Below are 24,531 nucleotides of genomic sequence, written 5' to 3'. Positions count from 1 at the left end.
CATCATTACTTTTTCAAACAGGTTTTCTATCCCTTGCTTTTTTTATTCTTGTATCCCTATTATATGTATGTTACTACATTTTGTGTTGTCCTGCATTTTCTTTAACCCCTCTTCATTCTTTCTGAGCTTCTTTTCCTTTTTTTGCCTTTATGGGTGTTTTTTTCTACTTTGTCCTCCAGCTTGCTGATCCGATCCTTTGTTTCATCGAGCCTGTTTTTGATTCCCTTTACTGTGTTCTTCAGTTCAGAAATTGTATTCTTCTTTCCTCTTGGCCTTTGCTGATAGTTTCTATTTCCTTTTTTATGTTGATATACTTTGCAGTGAGTTCATTGTAGTTTTCTTATAGCCACTGCTTTGAGCTCAATATCTGGTAGTTGACTTTCCTCTATTTAATTTAGCATTTTTTTATGAGGTTTCCTTCTTTCTTTTCATTTGGGGATTGTGTTTTGTCTTCCCATTGTTTGTGAGACTCTTCTTGATAACTTCTTCTTCTTAAATTGATCTGTTATGACTCCCTGGGTTTCTGGTGTTAACTTCTATGGTAGAATACCTGTGAGATTCAGTGGTGCGGTCTCTTTGATCTCTCAGCTCACTGGTCTTGGGCTGTCATTTATGTTGACTCTTTGTATGTGTTTGGGTTTTGATTATTGTTGGATCTTTCTTTGGTAGTTCCTTCCCTCCTGTTGGTTAGCAAGGGCACTCCATCCATCACGTATTGTATTCTTTTATGCAGGTGTGGACAGGTTGTGTTGAAGCTCGTTCTTCTGTGTGTATGAGGTTTTGAGGAGTCTGTCTTGCTCTTGTTCAGTTGTTTTTTCTGGGTAATTTCTCCACCATCTAGTTGTATTTCCATATCAGTCGTAGTTTGAGGTTAGTGTGGCTTTCATTCCCTCCTTCACCTTCTTCCATTTTTATCTGTTGATGGTTCCTGTGTTAGAGGGTTTCCTCTTCCAGCAGGTATAATGGTGTTCATAGCTCCCACATACTCATGCCAGGAGAGATGGCTCGGACCACCCATAGTGTCCTCCATGGTCTTGAAGGGAGGGTCCTGGAGTATTATTATTATTTTAAATAAACTTATCTGGGTGACATTGGTTAATAAAATTATATAGGATTTAGGGGTACAATTGTACAATATATCCTCTGTATATTTTATTGTGTGTTCACTACCCCAAGTTGCCTTCTGATACAGAGAATAGACTGACAGCTGTCAGAGGGGAGGGAGTAGGAAGAGTTTGATGAAAAAGGTAAAGGGATTAAGCCCCCCCAAAACCCCACCTCATTGACAGACAATAGTGTGGTGAGTACCAGAGAGAAAGGAGGGTGGGGGATGTTGGAGAGTGAAAAGGGGGGATAAGAGGTGATGGAAGGATCCTATTACCCATTTGTATGTATAGGTTCTTATGGTAAAAATGGTATTTGTGGAAGCACATCCTAGTAATGGAGTCTTGAGTAGTTAAAAAGCTATTGGAATCTGGGGGGGCCAATCAAGAGGCTGTTGTAGTAATATGTGATAGTCCATGAGAATCTATAAAATAATGTAAAAAATGGTAAATCAGACTACTAAAGTTAAAAAGGACATGAAAATACCCCAATGGAAGATTTGTTAATGGAGAAGGAGAAAAAAAGTATATGATGACTGTAGGGTAGCAAATCTGGAGAGCTGGAAAATGACACTGCCCTTAACAGTAACTGTGTGGGGGTGAACATGGATATTCTTGTTCCATTTTAGCTAGCAGTGGTGGTTCTAAGCTATGTTCTGGAAAAAACGAAAAGATAGGTCCTGAGAGAAGACTTGAAACCAGAAAAGTTTCACTAGCAATTAGCAAAATAATACGTAAAAGCTATAGGATGTGGTTTCAAGCCTAATCTAAGTATCTGAAGGAGAACAAATTACAAAAGAAAAAGGATAAAAAAAGCTCTCCTTATTCAAATGTCCTTTTAAAATGTAGATTTAATGATTGATTTTGACATGAATTATTTACTTAACATGGCCTTCTGAGAAGTTCAATTTATTCCATTTAGACCCTACAGTCTTAAAATAGCTTTTAAATAGTCTTGAAATACTTATACTCCAGTTAGAATCTCAAAGCATTACAGAAGCACATAGTCCCTGTTAAATGAGCAGAGAGGTATAATGGCAAAGCGATGAGGCAGATAGGTATCAAGCATAGGAACCAACTATTAGTATCCTATAACACAAGTCCAGATGATGGTGTCATGATCACCTAAGCATTTGCAGACAGGCCTGTGTACCTACATTTGAACTATTTCACTTTGTTAAAAAGTATTGTAGCCATTCTGTACATATATTTTCAAGTAGGAACTACCAATATGTTTGTTGCCTTTGAATTTTCTTTTTTTTTTAAGATTCTATTTATTTACTTTTAGAGAGTGGAGAAGAGAGGGATAAAGAGAGGGAAAGAAACAATAATGTGTGGTTGCCTCTTGTGCGCCCCCTACTGGAGACCTGGTCAACAACTCAGGCATTTGCCCCAACTGGGAATCAAACCAGTGACCCTTTATTTCACAGGCCAGGGCACTTTTGTGCTTTCAAAGTCATCAAAATGGTATTCTTTAAACTGGAATGTTCTATACGTAGCAGCTAAAGGTTCCAACAGTGTAGCTGTAGTTTTTCTATTTAACAACATAGTTAAACTGTAATTATCTTCTTAGATGGTCACATTTTGTACAGCTATAAGTGATTCTCTAGATCTGAAGCAGGGTCTGACAGACAGATGAAAAGAGATTTGTCCATTTACAATCTCAGATATTATACCTTAGATATTACAATTAGATATATTTAAGGAACAAAATATATAAAATAAAAAAAGTAGGCATTGGTGTCCTAAAAACCAATTGGTGTCCTGTTACTTTGCTTTTATTTTCCTTACTCACTGTACAAATTATGTAGAATGAGAGAGAGCCTTTTTTCAGCCAAGGATTTTAAAAAATGATTTTAATGGAGACAGATGGATTTTTAGTTAATTCCAAGAAGCAATAAGATGTAATATCAACCAATTTTTTAAATATATTTTATTGATTATGCCATTACAGTCAACGAATTTTTAAAGCAAAATGAAAACCAACTCTACTGCACTGCATGTCAAACAATATTCATTTAACCTTAAAAGCCACATGTGTTATATTTACAAACTTCACTTATGCTCTGAGTGGTACCCTATGGAACTGGAATGGCTTGGCCTTTTGGTAATGGTAGAACAAGTATTTGAAAATAGTCAAGAGCTATGCTAAAATGAAAACTTTATAATTCCCATTGCTTTCTTTAATCTTTGGGTGGCTTGAGCAGGTCACAGAAGTTAACTCTGTCCTCTCAAGAGGACAAAGAGATTATGAGATATTCATGAATATAATCCTCAGACAGCAAAACTATGCTGGTATGTGGCCACTTCTGAACCACACACAACATCATAAACAGAGTACCACCCATAGATCCCAGTGTATTTGGGAGAACCCAGTTTTATGACTGTTTTTCTGGAAGGCTTAATTATTAGGATTGACTCTCCCACTTTCAAAAGTGTCTTGGTTTGGATGATAAGTTATACGGTCACCCTAATCATAAAGCAAACGTAAATTAAATGAATCCCTGTGACGGGGAATTGATCTCTGTGACAAGAGAAAACAAAACTCTGTATATTTAGAGAAATAAGTTGAAATCAGCAGAGTTGTGGAAAATGGTTAAAGGGCTTTTGAGGGTAATCAAGAGAGGGAACAAAGGAAGAAAGTGATCACAAAATTTCCACCAGGTTATATGGTAGGCCATGTTATAGCCAGTACTCAGTATCCAAGCTAGAAATAAAATAGGAAGTGGAAAGCTCTTTGGGGATCTCTGAAAAACATCTAATTCTACCAGTTCTGTTGAGACAAACCAAGTGTAGTGAAATCTGAGGAAAGCTCTAAATTAAAAAAAAAACACTTCTATAAGGGTTCTTCACTGGTAGACATTTGAGCTTCCAACATGAGGTAGAGTACTATGAGAAATCCTCCAGTGTCTTATAAAGTGAACAATTATTTTTGAAGGGCTGTCTCAGCATTTTAAACAAAATATCTGCTTGAGAAATACTAAGAAAAATATAAGGAGGATGTTCCTGCCGACAATAGCAAGCCAAATCTGAAGAAGAATACAAAAGTATCCAGGAAAATCAGAACTATATACTTAAAAAATGCATTGTGAGTATATATGTGTTTGCAGCAAGAGATCAGGGGAAAGGTACTAAAGAAACTATTAACTAGATGATGTTTATGACCCATGCATGCTCTGATCTTTCAATGGAGATGTGACCAAATAGATTAAATTTATTGTTAGAAATGTGGTATTTGCATCCCAGAATAGTCCCAATGAAAGAAGCTGGAGGTGTACCATATCTGGGCCCTGGGAACAGAGTTGTCACAAACTTCTTCCCAGTAGCCTCTGAGTTATATGAATCCCCAAAGTCTCCTCAAGCCCCCACATTGAAAGGCAGTATAATGAAATGACTAAGAGAACAGCCCAGAGCCATACTGCTTGGTTCCAAATTGTTAATCTTCTCCCTTCTTTCCTCTGTCACTTTGGAGAAGTGAATTAACCTCACTGAGACTCAGTTTCCTTATGCTACAATTGAGACAACAGTACCAACCCTACAGGGTCATGAGGATGAATTAATTAGTATATGCAAAAAGCTTAGACAGTGCCAGGTGCTTGGTAAGTGTCATGTATATGTGAGCCATTATTCTGTCTCCCTCTCCTTCCCACCCTTTCCCTCCACTTCCTCCTCTTCAAAAGCAGTTTATACGTGGGGAAAGCCCAATTTAAGAGAATCCCACAAGTAGGCCAGGTATTTAAGAAGGAAAGGATTTGGATTTAACAAACAAAGCCTAGTCAAAAGAGAAAATGTATGCCTGCACATAGAAAGGGAATCATTTAATTTCTGAGTCTTCAAAAGCCAGGGTCTTGAAGATACAAAAAAAAAGTCTGCTGAGATTTCCTCAGTTTACACTTCTGAAACCACCTGAGATTCTCTTATAATTATACTAGTCCTCTTCTTGTCTTCATCCTTTTAGAAAAGTAGTTCACATTTTAATTAAAATCTTTTTCTCTCTTGGCTTAAAATGAGGCTTAAGAAGACAGATATCTGCTTCACTGGAAGGCAGTACAATTTATATAGTCATAAAATGAAGTAGTAAAAGTCCAAGTATCCAAATAAAATAAAGTCCTGTGCTGCCACATCCATTAACAGAAAAGAACAAGCAGGATAGAGAAGGGAAACTCAATAATCTATCAATGTTTGCTGCCTGGTCAACTTGGGAAGGGAAAGCAGTCAGTTAAAGACCCTTCTTTCTAGAAACACCACTCTGGCTTTCTGGTCCTTTGCAAAGAGGACTGGACTACTCGGTAGGAGTAGGAGACATAGCTCTGTTTCTAAGAGCCAAAGGAAAAATGGATATAGTCATTTCAGCAATTTGATTGAGGCAACTGAATAATTCTATCAACTGTCCACTTTTCCTGGGCTATCAAGACCTGCACTTGATAAGTTCTTACAGTTGTAGTGTAGGTAATATTCAAATATGATCCCCCTGCCTGACATCAGTCCTCTTTCTCATATTTCTTTTTCCTCTGTTCATACTATCAGTCAACAAATCAGATTAATTTCTATAAATGTTGGGGTGTACACTCATGAAGACTATTCTAATGAGATTAATGGGCATATCCAGTGGTGTGATTCTGGGCAGTCATGGAATCCCTTGAAGTATTTAGAAGTACAGGGCTGGAGGAAGACTGTGTTTAGCCACTTGTGAAGAAATAACTGCTCCGAAATGCTTCACTGAGAATTCTTTACTTTAACATGGAACCAGACTCAAATACACATTAAAAAACCCTCCAACTTCACAATAGGATGGGGCATTATTGACCCTGACAGGATATCCCAGATGACCAGTTAGAAACCACTGCTATTAATTTGTTAAGCTCAGTATGAGAGTCAATGCTATCTCATCCCACTGTCTGAAGGGCTCTGTCTAAGAAGAAGCATTCAAGATATAAGAGACATGCCAAAAGGAACATGGTGACTTCAGAAAGGTGGGAGTACTGGGACAGATAGAAAGCATGTGAGGATGAATTCTAGTGCAAGGGATAGAGAGAACAAAAACAACCTGAATAAGAGAGGTGGGCAAAGATGGAATATTTCTAAGATGCTCCCATCTTCACGAATAGAAGTGGTTTACTTTTGAAGAAGGATTACCTTTGATGGTCAGACTTTTCTGTAGCTATGAAAAGATCACAGTTTCAATACAATTTGAAGTTTAGGTGAGATCATACTAACTCAAAATTTATTAAGGTAAAAATTTTAAATTAATGTTTTATTAAATGTTTTCTTCCTATCATTATGACCAGGAGATGGTAGTGTTTCTATAGAAAATGTGGGCAAGAACAAAAGCAACTCTATATTAATATGTGAGAATCTTTATTTGAAGCTGCTGTTATTTTCTCCAGTTTTCTTTGATTCTGAAAACTTTGAAAAAACTGGTAGATTTTTATGATGTGAAACAATGAAACATTAAAATTAAGAACAATCTGACAGTAACCAGAGGGGAGGTGGAAGGGGATAATGGGGGGAGGGGGGAAGGGTTTTCAGGAACAACTATAAAGGACACATGGATGAAACCAAATGGAGGTGGAAGCAGGGGAGTGAGGACGGGAAGGCTGGGGTGGGGGGAGTGCTGGGGGGTTAAATTCAGACAACTGTACTTGAACAACAAACATAATTTAAAAAATAAATGAAACATCTCACAGACCATTTTCCTCAAGATCTCTGGGTCCTATTCAAGATGACATCTGAGGTGTAACTTTGCTGCTTTTTGAAACATAAATCAGGAGTTGTGGAACTGGAAAGCATTATGCTGAGTGAAATAAGCCAGGTGTTGAAGGACAAATACCATATGATCTCACCTTTAACAGGAAGCTAAACAACAAAACAAACAAGCAAGCAAAATATAACCAAAGACACTGAAATAGAGAACAGGCTGACAGTGACCAGAGGGGAGAGGGGAGGGAATTTCAGGGGAAATAAGGGAGGGATTTAGAGGAACCTATATAAAGGATACATGGACAACAACTGAGAAGGGTGGAAATGGGAGGGAGTGGGGAGGATGGGGGGTGGGATGGGATGGGAGTAATAGACAGAAAACTGTACTTGAAAAATAATTAAATAAAAAAATTGGAGAAAAAAAATAAAAAATAAAAATAAATAAAAAAAAGAGTTGTGGGTAACATGGCAGTTGTCTTGAACACTGACAGATTGATTTTAAACAGTTGCTTCTAGTTTTAGTTACCTCGAAGGAGTTAGTATAATATCTCAACTTCATAAAAGAGATTCAATTTTCTCCTTGTGCTCATTAGAGATGTGTTGTATAAATGAGCTTGGGGTGAGTAAGTTGTAAGGTCAGTCATTTCTCCTGCCTCCTTAATTAAGACTGCACTTGGAGCATTGTCAAGAGCTTTTTATAATAATGGCTCTCCTTCTTTTTAATAAATCCATCACAAAGGATATGCTTAATACTATAAGGGGAAACAGGAAGATGAAGACAGTCCTTTCCTCATACTAAAAGCAGTCAAAGAAAGAGATCAGTGAGGACTGAATTGACCAGGCAAGACTATATATAAGAGGTGTGACTTCAGCTATATTCTTGAAAAATGGTTAGGATCCTAATTGGTAAAAGAGAGGAGAGAGGCTAGTTCAAGCTTGTGGGGAGTAAGAGTTAAGACAGACATGTAATAGGTGTGAAGCTGAAAGGGACACACAATATTATAGGATAAAGAGAATAGCTAGCCTAGAGGAAAAAATGTGTATGTTAGTGTCAGAGACCTGAGGATGGGTAGTAGGTGAAGGATGTGTCAGATTGTTTTACAGAAGGCCTTTAAAAACCAGCTGAAAAGTTATTTCACTTAGAATAATGCACTCTATATCCATCTATCTTTGTCAGTTTTGAAAATAGTCACAGGGATGTAAAGTGCAGCATAGGGAATATAGTCAATAATATTGTAGTAACTATGTATGGTGCCAGATGTGTACTCTACATATTGGAGTGCTTACTTTGTAAGTTATATAAATGTGTAATTGCTATGTTGCATATCTGCAACTAATATAATATTGTATGTGAACCATAATAGAAACATTTAACAAATAAACAACCTGAAGTACTGAGACTGGATAATATGGTAAAAAATGGTAGATAGTGATCAACATAATCAACTAGTTCCTTAAGAAAGAAAACCTAGAGTATTGTGCAGCATGTACAATGAAGGAAGAATGGCATAGACACTCTTACAGGATGAGGTTGTCGATTCAGTGTGATGAGAAGTCAGAGATCCTGGGAGGATAGGACAGCCTCAGTTATCTCCCCAACTTTTGAGTCAATCCTCCCTCATCCTGGGGTACAGAGAATGAAGATACATGTGGTGTGAATTGAGGCTGGAAAGAGAGTCCTAGGAATCTTCCTTCACCTCTCTGACTAGGTCAACCCCTCTCAATGACTGGCTTTTATAACATCTTTCCTTTTTAACATGTGGCACAGTTGCAATATTATATTTACAGGTGTTATTGTTTGATAAATATCTGTCTTCCCTATTAAAGTCTGCCAGGGCAGACTCCATGTCTGTTTTGTTCCCCATTATATCTCCAGCACTAGCACAGTGCCAGGTGCTTAATGATTGTTTTAAATGTTTGCTGAATGGAAGAAGGTAGATATTTATATTCAGGCATCTTTAAGCCTAGAAAAAGAGAAAGGTGGAGCAAACATGTTATCCTATCATTGGGAGTGGGTAGGTTGAAGCTTTGATAGGGAAAGATGGACAGTGTGGTCTTAAAATTATCTGCCACACATGTTCCATCTCCCCCTTCACTTCCCTTCACTAGGAGAAGACCTTGTCACACTACTATAAATGGCTTCCACCTGGAAGTTAAGAATTTGGGACTCTAGAACCAGGCTGACAAGTTTTAAATTGTGATTCTGTCACTAACTATCATGTATCCTTCAGCAAATCACTTAATTTCTCTGCCTCAGTTTCCCCATCTATAAAGCATAGATAATAATTCTTCCTACTTCGTAGTGAGGATCAAACAAACTATTATACATGTAAGTGCTTCAGTCACTGCCTAACACAGGGTTAAGTGTTGCATATGTACACCATCCACCAAATGCAAGCTTGGCTCTCAATATAGCCAATAGTGTACCCCAAATATCTCTCCCTTATCTATCTAGAGTTCAAGTATATAGCCTTTCCCTTTGTTTTGGCAAGACAGGTGGGAGGCAGGAAGTAGAAATGATAAATGATAAAGGGAAAACTGGGTGTGGGTTTGGATTTGATGCCTGCCTGCCCAGAATGTGGCAGCCCTACAATCTCTGAAGAGATGTTTTCTTTTGATAAAGTTTCCCTTAAAGTTCCAGTGGCTGCTTTTGCTACATTTCTAGTCCAGATGAGGTTTGCTGAAGTGCCAGCAATGACACATACCCTGCCAACACTCTCCTGACTGTCCTAGCCTCAGAGGCATGTCTAAACAACTGAGGCTGAGATTCAATCTGTGTCTAATACTGCTGTCTGAAGCAAGAAGAAAGCTGTACATTAGTTTCGTGAGAGCACAGAAAGCTGTTATCAATGGGGCCCTTTATGTTAAGGTTTGCAATGTCAGCACTGAAAAAGTTAGTTCTTTTGCAGTATTTTGCCTGCAGTTGCAGTGACCAGCACAGGATAGAAGTATATCTGGATACACTGCTGTCTGAGAAATATGCATATACAAGATATACCTTTGTAAAAACATCCTTTCAACAGAAAAAAATAACTAGCTGCTTCAAAACAATTAAAACATCAGGGAGACTCAATCACATTATATACAACTGAAAGATGCAAAGAAATTAAAAGCAGAGAAGACAGCATCAATTTTATGAAAGTGTAGAATTTAGTCTTTATAGGGAAAGATGAAAGAAAATGGTTTATTTAGGCTGGAGAAGAGATTGCAAAGAAAGTACTTAACTGTCAGTTATGTGAAGGGAAAGTACATGATCAGTAATAACTAGCTTTTATCTGCTACTTCCGAAGACATAAAAAAAAAATTTATTTATTTTTTTATTCTCCTCTAGTTCTTTTTTTTTAAATATAATTTTTATTTAATTCTTGTAAGAAATTTAAATTGTGACAAGAGAACTGTTGAGAAGATGACTAGTTCCAGGATCTGTTATCACAAGGACTAGAAGCTAAGTTCTATATATGGAAAGTAAATAAATAAAAAAGCAAGACTATTAGAGATATAGAATATGCAATTCTACTTAACCCCAAGGTTAAATTTGATAAATATATAATAAATGTAATAAATACATACTCTATTTCATAGAATAATTATCACTTATTAAGCAATAACCATGTGCTTGACCTTCTCCTAGCACTCTATATCATCTCAGTTAATTTTTACAACTTTTCCAAGGGTCACAGATATTATAATCTCCATTTCCTCAACTGAGAAAACTGGTTCTGAGTGGTAAAGTAGCTTGCCCAAGATAACATCTCTAGTAGGTTGTAGCTTTACTATGACAAATCTTTGTCTATATGTCTTCAGAGCTATGTACTTTGTACTAAATTGATTCTCAGATGCAATAATATGTCTTATTGCTGTTCCCATTCTTTCATTAATTTTTCTTCAGTTTAGATTTTACATATCCTTTCCTCCAAAAAATATCAGTCTAACAACTGGATTATTACAACTAGCTTGTTACTATGTTAGCAACCACGTACATACTTCTGCTTAGTATGGACTCTCTCCCCTTTGTAATATATTCAAATTAAGTTGAGGCAAGGATGAAAAAAGAGGTGAGGAGGAAAATACCCATATTTCCTGGCTGAAATGTGATAGCTGTACTGAGGTACAGTGCCCACACACTTTAGAAACTGTTTATAAAATATTAAGGGCATTACTGAAGCAGAAATCAAATTAGGCTGCAAGTGAATGCACATTGACTTGCGAGGGATGGTACAAAGAGGATATTAAATGGTATGAATATGTACTGATACTCAGAAGAAGGTCATTTCTTTCAAAAAGAAATATTAACTATAGTGTCCTTAAGTGAGATGGGGAGAAAAAAATCATGGGTTAGAAATGATACTGGGTAATTCCCTATTGAAAGGGAACCAATGTATAGTCAGTACAATCTGTCCCAGTCAATCAGCAATGCAGACAATACACTCTTATTTAATGGCATCTAATTCAAACCATGACTAACTTTCTGGCAATATTTCCCTGATAGTGCATGTTTATTCAAAGAACATCTGCTCTGTGCTTAGCACAATGGGAGGAAAAAAAGATTAACCAGAAATAGTTTATTACTTAATGAACTTATACATTGGTAGGGATGATAAGACATGGGAACAAATAATAAATGACAAAATATGACAAGGTAATAAATACTACTGGAGAAGCAAGATGAGGTGCTGAGAGGTCCCAGAGAGAAGAAAGTTTTACTCTTAATTTACAGGATTAATAACTTCTAGCCATAAAATAAATAAACCATGGGGGCATAGTATATAGTAGAAAGAATATAGTCAATCATATTGCAATAACTTTGCACATGACAGGTGCTTACTAGACTTATCATGGTGATCACATTATAAGGTAGATAAATGTTGAATCACTGTATTGTACACCTGAAACTAATAAAAGATTATATAATAACTATATTTTAATAAAACAATTAAAAGCTTTATGGAGGAGGTAGTATTTAGGCTGGCATTTTAAGGATAAGCAGAATTTAGGGGTGGAAAAATTTGGGATGGAGATAAGAAGGCAGAGAAAAGAGAAAGGCTCTCCAACTGGTATTGAGCAACATGTCACCTGAGGACTACTTGTGTTAAAATCTGAGGAGGCTGCATTTGAACTTGGTCTTGAGGAGCAGGCAGGATTTTCACGGGGAGATTTGAAGAGAAAGGGAAAAATACTCCCTCCTTCCAATGCTTACTGTACATATGCAGTTTTTACCTCGGCAGACATTTTGTCTCATTTCCCTCCTGGTTTCTCATCATGAAATACCCTCCATTCATTCACCCCAAATTTGGTTGCCATATGTTTGGAACTAGATGCTCTAACCAGCCAGACTCCACTGATTACCTTTCTATTGGCTTACTCAGGTTTCAGATTTTATATATATATAATTGATAATGCTATTACAGTTGTCCCAATAATTTCTCCTTTGCCCACCTCTTCCCGGTAGCCCCCTTTCCTCCAGCAATAACCCCCCTAGTTCATGCCCATAAGTCATGCTTATAAGTTATTTGGCTTATCCATTTCCTATACTCCCATATTTTGTACTTAATACTCCCATATTTTGTACCAAAATCATGCTTCTAAATCCCTTCTTCTTGGTAGCCCCCTTTCCTCCAGCAATAATCCCCCTAGTTCATGCCCATAAGTCATGCTTATAAGTTATTTGGCTTATCCATTTCCTATACTCCCATATTTTGTACTTAATACTCCCATATTTTGTACCAAAATCATGCTTCTTAATCCCTGTACCTTTTTTGCCCCTTCTCCCCCTTCCACCTCCCGGCTGATAACCCTCTATGTGATCTCCATTTCTGTAATTCTGTTTCTGTTCTAGCTGTTTGCTTAGTTTGTTTTTTAGGTTCAATTGGTGATAGTTGTCATTTTACATGAGTTTGTTGTCATTTTACTGTTAATAGTTATGATCTACTTTGTCTTAGATAAGTTCCTTTAACATTTCATATAATAAGGGCTCAGTGATGATGAACTCCTTTAACTTAACCTTATCTGGTAAGTACTTTATCTGCCCTTCCACTCTAAATGAAAGCTTTGCTGGATAGAGCAATTTTAAATATAGGTCCTTGCCTTTCACGAGTTGGAATACTTTCCAGTCCCTTCTTGCCTGTAAGGTTTCTTTTAAGAAATCAGCTGATAGTCTCATGGGCACTCCTTTGTAGGTAACTATCTCCTTTTGCTGCATCTAAGATTCTCTCTTCATCTTTAAGCATTGGCATTTTAATCATGACGTGTCTTGGAATGGACCTATTCACAATCCGTCTTGTTTGGGACTCTCTGTTTCCTGGGCTTGCATGTCTATTTATTTTCTTCACAAAATTAGAGAATTTTTTTTCACTATTTCACAAATAGATTTCCAATTTCTTGCCCTTTCTCTTCTTATGACACCCTTATGATGTAAATGTTGGGTTGTTGAAGTTGTCCCAGAAGCTGCTTATACTGTGCTCATAATTTTGGATTCTTTTTCTTCTTGTTTGTCTGATTGGTTGTTTTGACTTCCTTTTTTATTGTTCTTCAAGTACAGTTGTCTCCATTTTCCCACCATCACTCCCTGACACCCCAGCTATCCCTACCTTGCATCTCCCCATGGATTTGTCCATGTAATCTTCATAGATGTTACTGAAGACCCTTCTTCCATTTCCCCCATTAGCCTCTCCCAACTCCCTTCTGGTTACTGTTAGTTTGTTCTTAATTTCAATGTCTCTGGTTATATTTTACTTGCTTGTTTGTTTTGCTGATTAGGTTCCACTTATAGGTGAGATCATATGGTATTGGTCTTTCACTGCCTGGCTTCTTTCACTTAGCATAATGCTCTCCAATTCCATCCTTGCTGTCACAAAGGATAGGAGCTCCTTCATTCTCTCTTCTGTGTAGTATTTCATTGTGTAAATATACCATAGTTTTTTTATCCATTCATTTACTAATGGGCACTTAGGTTGCTTCCAGCACTTGGCTATTGTAAATTGTGCTGCTATGAACACTGAAGTATGTAGGTACCTTTGATGTTTCAGGGTTATTAGGCTATAATCCTACCAGTGGGACTGCTGAATGAGAACACAGTTCCATTTCTAGTTTCCTGATGAAATTCCATACTGTTTTCCACTATAGCTGCACCAGTCTACATTCCCACCAACAGTGCACTAGGGTTCCCTTTTCTCTGCATTCTCTCCCACACTTGTGTTGATTTGTTTATGATGGCCATTCTGACTGGTTTGAAGTGGTATCTCACTGTGTTTTTAATTTGCCTCTTTCTGATGGTTAGTGATGCTGAGCATCTTTGCATATGAATCTGGGCCCTCTGTATGTCCTCCTTGGAGAAGTGTCTGTTCGAGTCTTTTGTCCATTTTAAAATTGGGTTGTTTGTCTCCCTAAAGTGGAGTTGTGTGAGTTCTTTATATATTTTGGAGATCAAACCCTTCTCTGATGTATCATTGGCAAATATGTTTTCCCACATAGTTGGTTCTCTTTTTATTTTAATGTTGTTTTCTTTAGCCATTCAGAAGCCTTTTAATTTGATGAGGTCCAATTTATTTATTCTTTCCTTTATGCCCCTTGCTTTAGGGGTCATATTGGTGAAGACATTTTTGTGTGAATGAGATTTTCTGTGGATGTTTTTCTCTAAAACTTTTATGGTGTCATGATTTATATTTAAATCTTTATCCACCTTGAATTTATTTTCGTTTATGATGTAAGTTGGTGATTGAGTTTTTTTTTTTTTTTATGTAGCTGTCCAGATCTCTCAACACCATTTGTTGAAGAGGCTATTTTTGTTCAATTTTATGCTTCTTCCCCCTTTGTCAAATATTAATTGAACATATAGACTTGGGTTTATTTCTGGGCTATCTTTTCTGTTCCATTGGTATATGTGTCTGTTCTTATGCCAGTACCAGGCTGTTTTGATTACAGTGGCCTTGTAATACAGTTTGATATCAGGTATTGTGATCCTTCCTACTTGTTCTTCTTTCTCAAAATTGCTGTAGCCGTTTAGGATCATTTATGGTTCCATACACATTTTTGACATGTCTTTTCTATATCTGTGAAATATGTCATTGGTACTTTAATAGGCATTGCATTGAATCTATAAATTACATTGGGTAGGTATGGACATCTGGATGGTGTAAATTCTTCCAACCCATGAGCATGGTACATGCTTCCATTTGTTTGTGTCTTCCTTAATTTCTTTCTTCAGAGTAGTGTAGTTTTCTCAGTACAGGTCTTTTACCTCCTTGGTTAGGTTTATTCCTAAGTAGATTATTTTTTGTGTTGCTATATCAAATGGGATTGTTTTCCTGATTTCTCTTTCCGATATTTTATTGTTGGTGTACAAAAAATGCCTTTGATTTCTGAGTACTGACTTTGTAATTGGCTGTTTTGCCAAATTCACTTATTAGGTCAAGTAGTTTTTTGGTGGAATCTATAGAATTTTCTATGTATACTATCATGTCATATGCAAACAATGACAGTTTTGCTTCCTCCTTTCAAATTGGATTCCTTTTATTTGTTTTTCTTGTCTGATTGCTGTGGCTAGGACTTCCAATGGAAGTCCTGTGTTAAATGGAAGTGGTGAAAGTGGACAGCCTTCTCTTGTTCCTGACCATAGTGGGAAAGCTTTTAGTTTTTTCCCATTAAGTATGTTGGCTGTAGATTTCTCAAATATAGAGGAATGCTCCCTCTGTTTTGACTTTGTTGAGTGTTTTTATCGCAAATGGGTGCTGTAACTTATCAAATGCTCTTTCAGCATGTATTGAAATGATCATGTGATATTTGTCTTTCCTTTTGTTTATGTGATGTGTTACATTTACTGATGTGCAAATATTGTATCATCCTTGCATCCCTGGGATGAATCCCACTTAATCATGCTGAATGATCTTTGTTTTGTTCTTCCTTATGTTCTAAACAATTGCTCTGATTCTTGGCTTCCTCCACTCTACTGTTCTTTCTCTGTAACAATAGGGACACAACAGCTGTTAAGATTTTGAGAGACATCAACTGGATCATGTCATGCCCCTGTGCACAATCTTCCAATGGCTTCCCAATGCACTTAAAAACTGAAATCAAAACTCCTTTCTCATGGCCTTGAATATTCCACATGGTCTGATGCCTGTTCACCTCTCAAGCCTCATCTCCTGCTAATTTTGACCACAAACATTATATTCCAGCTACACTGATCCTTAAATTATTTGAATACTCCAAAGTCCTCTCTTCCTTTGAACTTGTTTTTCTTTCTGCCTCAAATTCTCTACTGCCAGGATCTTTGCATGGATGGCTCCTTTTCCTCTTTCAAGTCTAAAAGTAAATGTTATCTCAGACAGCCCTTCCCAATTACTCAGCCTAAATGCTTTCACCTTTTATTTCCTATCTCAGTCCTTTATTTCCTTTATAGTACAGTTGTCCCTTGGTATCCCTGGAGCATTGGTTCAGGATACCCCCTGCAGATACCAAAATCTGAGAATGCTGAGATCCCTCATATAAAATGGTATAGTATTTGCATATAACCCATACTTACATATATGTTACAGTGGGGTATGCCTATATATCACTTCATTCATGTGGGTTCATCATGGTGCTCAGCACACAGTAAATTCAAGTTTTCCTTTGGGAAACTTTTTGGGTTTTCTTTTCCAAATATTTCAAACTATAATTGGTTGAATCCACAAATGTGTAACCCATGAATACAGAGAACCAACTATACTTGTACTGTTTATATTTAGATATTTGTTTTCTTATTTTTTGTCCTCTCTGGTAGAATGTGAGTTACATAAGAGCAAAGAATGTATCTTTGCTGCTATATATGACAAATATATTTGTATAGATTGTGTGCTCCACAAGGACTCCAGAGATAGGGAGTGTATTCACAAGGGTTTTCTGGCAAATGGTAGAAAAGTCTCATAAGCAAGGGGATCCCTTTTGTAATTCATATAAAGATGCTTGCTGTGGAGTCTGGCATGTGCTTTGTATATCTGCTATATTCACAAATATGTATTCAGCTTCTAACACAATGCTGAACATCCAATAGATGCTCAATAAATATGTTGATTGAATGGAAGGAAAGAAGACAAAACTAGGATACTGCCATAGGGAAAGCAGGAAAAAGGAGGGATATAGAAGATTGCTAATAGATTTGATAATTTGAGAAGACTCAATAAAGGAGAAATTAATGGTTATAATATTTGATCTTAGGAACTTAGAAAAATGTGGTACAGTTCAACATCAAATAAATAGAACCCAAAGAAGAAAAAAACTTGCTTGAGAAAATGACAATTCCATTGTAGATATGATTTGAAAAAATGATGCCTTACATATGGGTTTTATTTAATTTGTCACCATCCTACCATGGGATTTTTAGGAATGGAATTTTTTAACACTTCTTGCACAGTGTTCAAAATGGTCATGTCAATGTTTTGCAAGGCCCATTCTGTCTTTCAAGGCTGTGCAGGTAAACAGCCTGTGTTTTACAATACAATAAGGGCCAAGCTAAAAGGGATTAAGGAGAAAGAGATAAAGACACTCAATTTCACAGTAAAGGATGATTTGGAGGGCCTCCAAATCACCAAATTCAATGTCTTAACTGAACAGCTGCACTGGGTTCATTGATTGGGTTGCCAGTGCTGAAAGGCCTTCAGCCATGACTCATGTTTCTTGCCACAATTCTGCATAGTTTCTTTCAAGTGGTGGCTCTTAAAATCAGTGATTTTACTTTCTTTCTTTTTATATATGAAAGCATCCCTAGAAACTAAGACTACAGCAGAAAAGTCACTTTCCCTAGGATACTGGGCAGATATTTTCCTCTCATCTAAGTCTTGCTAGTCAGAGTGACAGCACCACAGGTCTTAGGATGTGGGATACATACCTCTGCATACCTGGCAGCAGGAATCCGGAACAGACACAGGGAATGCACAGCTTAACTTGGGGCAAGTCTTGAGACCACAGTACACATTTCCCTCCTGCAAAGAAGTAACAGAATAAGATCACAAGGCGGCTCAGCTAGGTACCTAGGATGAGAAGAGACTCAAAACATGGCATGTCCATTCCCACTGCTCTCCCACAATTGGTTGGTTCTGGGTACTTTCTAAATTTTACCAGGCATTATTTTCTTCTATTTACTATTTTTCCATGCCAGAGACTAAGCCACAGAAGAGTTGGCAACCCTCATTATGCATCCTGGTCTAAGGTGGCACAAAGTCATGAGTGTGAGGGCTGCTGTGGGCTACCAAATCAATAAATACAGTCTTGTTCCTTTCTTCTCTGTTCATTGTAACCCTTGGTCCCCATCATCCCTCAGCTGAATGTTGGGGATTTCAGAAAATGGATTTGCATGATAGCCACCTTTGGTAATTCTCACTAGAATATCCCTTCCACACCCAGGAGATGAGCTCTCTGCTGTAATAAAAAACTATACAATTTAACTGAATTGACAGCTCAGTCAGCAAGAAGCAGAGAAGAGGATCAAGTTTACTTGCTGTTATGTGTGTCTTTGCATAATCTTCATTTCCTAAAGTCCTACCTTCCAAATATTATTCCTTAGGCATTATTATTGGATCTTAAAGGCATATAATTCTGATGCTAGACAGGTTTCTGAAAGGGTAGGAAGGCAAGGCCACAACCAAATTATCCCAAACTACTGAGATGCTACTATATTTTTACTAAAAAAATCCCTATGTGAACAGAGTCTATAACTTCCCTAGGAAATCCAGAGTTTAATGCCCCTTAGAGAAAGAAACAGTTGTTTTTCTACATCTAACTTCATTCTCTCACACATCAGTTTCCATGCCCATTTTATTACATTTTCTGGTTCTACCTATTTCATTCTCTGGACTGCACAATTAGATGAAGATATAATCAGCATATTTGTCCTTAAAGTATACACATTCTTTTGACAATGTCATAGGATCAGTCATGTGTTCTCAGGATAGTTCTCATTGCAGGATACCAGGGATGAACTGGTTAATAGAATACTTCAGAGATGAAACCAAGAGACATCCCATTTTCTTCTGAAGTGCATTGAGTGGCTATATATGGGGCCTGTGTTTTTTTTCACCCATAGCATCCCCAAAACTTCAAATAATTGAGTCCTTCAGATTAAGACTTTAGTGGCATAAATATTGTTAAAAGGAGTGCATATCAAGACCACCAGCTCATCTCTGTCCATTTAAGCAGTCCTAAAGCTCTAAGAATGGGATATGACTGGGTCTGAGCTCTTCAACAGAGTTATTCAGGGAGAATAACTGATGAAATAAGGGAGTCTGGGCTGGCAGGCATGCTTGTGACTTAAATGTACTTCATCTTCCATTTAAACAGCCTATAGTTTAGCCTCAAAATAAAGGTATAAACACAGAAGATGCTGATTTATTTGGTTAGGGGTTAACAGAGACAGTAAGATGCAACATCTTACCGAACAGCTGCATTGGGTACATTGATTGGGTTGCCGGTTCAGAAAGAGTCCTTCAGCCATGAACAGCTCACCATGTTGGTAAGTGGTCCCATTGTACTCGCATGACTTGCTGGTCACTTTATTTTTCACTTGGGGTAAGGAGTCTTCTGGGACAGGGTGGAGAAAACCATAAGTATTGGCATCACTGCAAAGAATTTTGTAAATCTCAACTGCAGGTGGGCTATACCACATAGAGGGAGTTAAAAAAGAGTCCCACCCATTCAGTGGCTGATGAAAAAATACAGATACACCTTTCTTTATTGCACCTCACTTTACTGCGCTTCATAAATGTTCCATTTTTTACAAAGTAAGGCAAGACCTCCACCTACAAAAATATGACTACTTGCTTTATTGTGATACTTGCTTTTTTGAAGTGGTCTAGAACCAATCTTACAATATCTCTGAGGTATGCCTATATTAAAGCAGCCAGACAAGAATAGCAACTGATATAACCATCATCCATTATTTCATTTTTAAAGCATTTATTGAGCAACTGCTCTCTGTGATAGGCACTAGAGAGAGATAAGATAAGGAGGACACGGACCCTGTCTTGATGGACTTAACAGACCCCAAAAAATGAGGTATTGCTTTTGGGGTAAAGATGGTGACATCTGTGGCCTTGAAGTGGGGAATCACGATGAGCATTTTAACAGGACCCAACGTTCATTCTGATGCATGTGGTCCATAGACTACTGCTTTCAGAAACCATTCCTGAGACTAGGTAGATGACTGAAATGATGGTTTACATCTTAGTTTAGTGCACTTAAATTGAAACTATTAGAAGTCTGAGACACATCCAGTCAAGATGGAAGTGTAGGCAGACATGGCTCACCTTTTTGCACAACCACATCAAAAGTACAAGTAAAATATAGAACTACCATCACTAAGAACCACCAGAAATCAAGTAGAATGGAACTCTGACAACTATAGATTTAAGGAAACCACATCCATCCAGATTGGTAAGAGGGGTGCAGACACGGAATGGGATGGTCCCTCATCCATGTGTGTTAGATAAAAATTCAGGAGGGATATCTCAGGAGATAGGAGGCCCCAGCCCCACACCAGAAGCCCCAGCCCAGGGTTCCAATGCCAGGAAGATAAGTCCCCACAACTTCTAGCTGCAAAAAACAGCAGGGATTGAGTCGGTAGAACACACTGCTGGAACCCCAAGCAGCTCCTCTTAAAGAACCCACACACAGACTCACCTACTCAGACTCACTCTCTCTGAGCTCCACCACTGAAGTAGCAGCTTGAAAGGCACCAGTGACATACAGGGAGAAACTGAAATGTCTGCCAACAGCTGAGCAGAGGCCATTGTCCCTTTTCTAAACCTTACCTCCATAGAGCTGGCAGGCTGGTGCAATGTCTGAGACTCCATCAACCTGGCTAACACTGTTTGACATGCTTTAGAGCTCCTCAGAAACTTAACCCCAGCCGACTTACTGGCCCATCCAAGCTGCTTTTCCACATGAATGGCTGGTCTTAGCTCATACTGCACAACTTTGTAAATCCTCTCAAACAAGCAACAGCTGGCCTCAGTGAGTCCCAAGCCTGGCACTAACAACAGCCAGCCTAGATTCAGAGATCAGCCTCACCTGGGAATGTCTAAGCCCAGCACAAGTAGCAGCCATCCCAGATTGCTTTATAGCTCAGGCAGAATGGTCCCAGGCAAAACACAGCTGTGGGCTGACCTTGCCTTGTGCCACCTCGGAATCCCAGCACCAACGCACCCAGTGGACAGCTACAGACCACACTGGAGCACCACTACCCTGCCCCTGCACAGCGTATTTTTCCTGGAGGGTAGAGGTTGATGGTCAGTGGTCACAGCCAATCCTTGCAGCTAACCGGCCTGGGTAAATCCTTCCCACTGACCTGCCAACAGCAAGGCCCAACTACAAGAGGAGGGTGTACTCAGTCCACACAAAGGGTGCACCTCAAGTACCCAGCTTGGGTGATAGGGGTCGCTGTGCCACTGAAACCTATAGGACACCTACTACATTAAGCTACACTACTAAGACACAGGGTCAGAGCAGCTCTACCTAATACATAGAAACCAACACAGGGAGGATGTCAATGAGGAAACAAAGAAACATGGCTCAAATGAAAGAACTGATCAAAACTCCAGAAAAAGAGCTAAATGAAACAGAGAAAGCAATCTATTAGATGCTAAAATCAAAACACTTGTTATAAGGATGCTCAAGGAACTTAGTGAGGACCTCAAAAGCATAAAAAAATCCAGTCAGAAATGAAGGATACAAATTGAAATAAGAACAATTTACAGGGAGTGAGCAGTAGAGTGGATGAAGCCAAGAATCAGGTCAGAGAATTGGAACATAAAGAAGCAAAAACAACCAATCGGAACAGTATGAAGAAAAAAGAATCCAAGAAAATGAGGATAGTGTTAGGAGCTTCTGAGACAACTTCAAGCAATCCAACATTCATATCATAGGGATTCCAGAATGAGAAGAGAGAGAGCAGACATTGGAAACCTATTTGAAAAAGTAATGAAAGAAAACTTCCTTAACTTGGTGAAGGAAATAGACATGCAAGTCCAGGAAGCAGAGAGAGTCTCAAACAAGATGGATGCAAATAGGTCCATTCCAAGGCACATCATAATTAAAATGCCAAAGCTAAAGCAGAAAGTGAAAAGAAGTTAGTTACCTACAGGGAATTTCCCATAAGACTGTCAGCTGATTGCTCAAAAGAAACTTGGCATGCTAGAAGCAATTGGCAAAAAATATTCAAAGTCACAAAAAGCAGAGACCTACAACAAAAATTGTTATATACAGTAAGCTATCATTTAGACTTGAAGGAAAGATAAAAGAGCTTCCAACAGAAGAAAAAGCTAAGGGAGTTCATCATCACCAAACCATTATTATATGAAATGTTAAAGGGATGTATTTAAGAAAAAGAACATCAAAACTTTGAACAATAAAATGACAATAAATAGAAATCTGTCAACAATTGAATCTAAAAAATAAAACTAAGCAAACAAAAAGAACAGAGACAGAATCTTGAATATGGAGAAGATTTTGATGGTTCCAGATGGGAGGGGAGTGTGGGTGAATGGTTGAATAGGTGAGGAGATTAAGAAGTTCAGCCCTGGCTGGTACAGTTCAGTGGATTGAGTGGGAGCCTGTGAACCACAGTGTGGCTGGTTTGATTTCTGGCCAGAGCGCATGCCTGGGTTCTGGGCCAGGTGCTCAGTATGGGGTGGGCAAGAGGCAACCATACATAGATGTTTCTCTCCCTTTCTTTCTCCTTCCCTTCCCCTGTCTCTAAAAATAAATAAATAAAATCTTTAGAAAAACAAAACAAACTAATGCCCTAGCTGGTGTGACTCAGTGGATTGAGTGCCAGCCTATGAACCAAAGGGTTACTGGTTCAATTCCCAGTATAGGGCGCATACCTGGGTTGTGGGCCAGTTCCCGGTAGAGAACACATGAGAGGCAACCACACATTGATGTTTCTCTCCCTCTCTTACTCCCTCCCTACCCCTCTGTAAAAATAAGTTAATAAAATATTTTTAAGAAACTACAAAAATTTTTTAAATGAAGTACAAATAAATAAATAAATAAATAAAGTAACAGAATAGCCACAGGATATAAAGTATAGTGTAGGAAATGGACTAGCCAAAGAACTTACATGCATGACCCATGGACATAACAATGGTGGAGGGATTGCCTGAGGGAGTGGGGAATGCTGGGTGGTGAGGGGCAAGGGGGGAGAAATCAGGACAACTGTAACAGCATAATCAATAAAATATAATTTAAGAATAAAAAATAAGGTATTAACTTGCCTAAAAAGAGGGAGTCCTTTGAGAGGAAGAACTATCTAATCACCCGGGTAACTTTACCCTCTTTCATGTTTTATGTCACTTGGTATCTGCTTGGGTCCTTGTTCTAGCCTCTGGAGTCTTTGGTTATTTTTAATCCCTCCACTAAGATTATACCCTGCCTCCCACTCTTTCCACCTATTGAAGTCCTATCTAATTTTGAAGGCTCAGCAAATGTTACTTTTCCTCCATGAAGCATTCCCTAATAGCTACAGACCACAAACTGAATCTTTCAAGGCATCTAATGTCTGAAGCACACAATCTGGCACTTGAATATCACTGTAACTCATACTTGTCAATTATAGTCATCTAGCCAACAACTTACAAAAAGATTTCACATACATTATTACAGTGGAGCCTCATAACAACCTTGTCAATCAAGTAAGGCAGATTCTTACCCTAATTTTTTAAATTTGAGGGTAACAAGTTTCTGAGGTTGAAAGCCTTATCTGAAGGTACCAAACTAGTGAGTGACAAAAAAAGGAATTGAAATCTGATCTCCTGAACTTCCTTTCTATCTATCTATCTATCTATCTATCTATCTATCTATCTATCTATATCTATCTTTCATTTATCTACCTATGTATCTATCTATCTATCATATATTTCTATCAACATACATATACATGTGTATGTATTGCTTTTTGAGAACTGGGACTCTGCCTTACATGTCTCTTTTCTCCATGGAGTGTAGTGCAGGATTGTCATGTAGCAAAAAGTCAATGCACTTGGTGCGTTGACTCTAAGTGAATGGCCTCAAGACATTTTTTTTCACTGGGCTTTCTTAAAGTGCATGATGCATACACATGCAAATACACACATACATATACATCCCCCCAAACAACAGTGAACAAGTATGTAGATTAAACTAGTCATTGATGTGCAAATTAATAATAGACACAAGCAGAGCTCAGAAAATGCCTGCTTTGGGATATGAAAGAAAAGAAACCAGGGGAATTGTGTTTCTCTAACAGAAGGTTTGAGAGTTAAACCATCCTTTCTTTTCCATTAGTCAAAATTATAATGAAAATGAGTCCACTTTATGGGCAACTTATACCGCAATACAACTGTTAACAATATAGAATGGAATTATGCTCAGGACATAGGTAAAAATAATAAAGGCTAATAATAACAATAAAATATTAATTCTATAACTAAAACTTATTGAGCCATAATTAATATGTCAGGCATAATGATGAGTGGTTTTCCAAATGTTATTTTATTAGCTCTTACTAATAGTGTTTTCATATAGACATTATGAGTATGATTATCCCATTTTGCTGATGAGAAATCTAAGGCTTATGAAATTAAATGACTTGCCCCAAGTCATTAACTGTAAGTGGTAGTGCCATAATCTGAACTGATGTCTGACTGATTCTGGAATCTTCCCTCTTAACCACTATCAAGGATGATGCCAGTCACATCAAACCTGTGATAAGGAAGGGATC

The 24,531-nt window shown here is 37.9% G+C and overlaps 1 protein-coding gene across 3 annotated transcripts in view; it reads right to left on the bottom strand.

The window, feature by feature from the left end:
- Positions 1-19,455, bottom strand: part of CHRDL1 (chordin like 1) — a 62,633-nt gene extending 43,178 nt beyond the window's left edge. For all 3 annotated transcript variants that reach the window (XM_037063333.1, XM_037063341.1, XM_037063350.1), the window contains exons 1-2: positions 19,210-19,455; positions 17,668-17,761 (exon numbers count right to left, since the gene is read on the bottom strand). In XM_037063333.1, the coding sequence (XP_036919228.1) occupies positions 17,668-17,761; positions 19,210-19,440 (325 nt within the window). In that variant the 5' untranslated portion in view covers positions 19,441-19,455. The remainder of the gene's footprint in view (positions 1-17,667; positions 17,762-19,209) is intronic.
- Between the last annotated feature and the right edge of the window lie 5,076 nt (positions 19,456-24,531).

This window comes from Sturnira hondurensis, unplaced genomic scaffold (assembly GCF_014824575.4).
Source record: "Sturnira hondurensis isolate 20B ecotype Veracruz unplaced genomic scaffold, ASM1482457v3 Scaffold0001203, whole genome shotgun sequence".
Lineage (NCBI taxonomy): Eukaryota > Metazoa > Chordata > Mammalia > Chiroptera > Phyllostomidae > Sturnira > Sturnira hondurensis.
The sequence above is the reverse complement of the archived record's forward strand: the minus strand, read 5'-3'. Positions and strand labels throughout refer to the sequence as shown.